General features: G+C 39.0%; 1 protein-coding gene across 1 annotated transcript in view; it reads left to right on the forward strand.

Annotated features, from left to right (window-relative positions):
• Positions 1–1,087, forward strand: part of LOC108579745 (serine protease nudel) — a 15,514-nt gene that overhangs the window by 7,026 nt on the left and 7,401 nt on the right. Inside the window, 2 exon segments of the mRNA XM_017943353.1 lie at positions 55–523; positions 1,081–1,087. The exon segment at positions 1,081–1,087 is cut by the window's right edge and continues 285 nt beyond it. Coding sequence (XP_017798842.1) covers positions 55–523; positions 1,081–1,087 — 476 coding nt within the window.

The following is a 1,087-nucleotide window of genomic DNA, read 5'->3' on the forward strand; positions in this document are numbered from 1 at the left end:
ATGTGCTTAACCTGCCGAAAACTCTAAAAATTCCAACATTCTTGTAACTTGCAGCTCGAAACCAGAAATAAACATTCATTCGGTGTCTGAAACCGCGTATACGGGACCATATCTAGCGGAAGTCAATAACCAAATCCAGCTGGTTCCTTCGTGCCTGAACACAGCGGTCTTCGTGCGTTGTCCACATTTCCCTTGCGGTACTAGAGTGCTCTCTCGCGAGGATTCTCTACGACCGCTCGTCTTGGAGAAAGAAAATCAGGATCCTCTACAACATCTCGACGAACTTCCCTGGTTATTCGTGGAGGGAAAAATGGAAAATGCAGATAGAGCAAACGGGAAGAACGTCAGTGAACAGGACGATATGCTTGGCTCGCAATTGCGCATCGTTGGTGGACGTGCGAGTCAACCGAAAGCTTGGCCATTTTTGGTGGCCATTTACAAGGATGGCGAATTTTACTGTGGCGGAGTTATCTTGAACGAGGTTTGGGTGCTCACGGCTGCTCATTGCCTCGATGGGTGAGTTGTTCCAGAGAAATTTTCGACATCGTGGACTTTTTTTGATTTTTAGAGACATTTTTTTCTTTTGATTACATAGAAAAAATTGTTTCAACTAATAAGAACGAAATTTTCGACGAATTCCAGTTGTGAACATTCTTCCAGTTAAAAGTAAAGACGACTTAAATTTTATAATTCTACAGTGTGCAACAGAGATTTTTGGATGCTTAGTTTAATTATTTATTATGGCGGAATGGAAGACAGTAAAGGGGAAAGCGGGGTACCTTCTTAAATTGGCAACCTTGCTCAGTAAAGGCGAATGTCAAAAATGTTTAAAATTTAACAAAAAGTGTCAGTATGAAAATTAAAAATTTTTGCAATCTGAATCCAGGAACATTTGTCGCATAATGTTTATGGGATGCAATTTTAGTAGCTACTGATCACCATATATTTCAAATATCGAATATTTTACTTGTTACGGAGGAACGAATTATTCAGAAAATTGACAGCTAAATCGGTTAAATTTTGTCAAATTCAATTCGTTTGAAGAGTCACTGGAAATACGAAATTTTTCGTAAATTACAGATTTATG

Source organism: Habropoda laboriosa, unplaced genomic scaffold (genome assembly GCF_001263275.1).
Source record: "Habropoda laboriosa isolate 0110345459 unplaced genomic scaffold, ASM126327v1 scaffold72, whole genome shotgun sequence".
NCBI lineage: Eukaryota > Metazoa > Arthropoda > Insecta > Hymenoptera > Apidae > Habropoda > Habropoda laboriosa.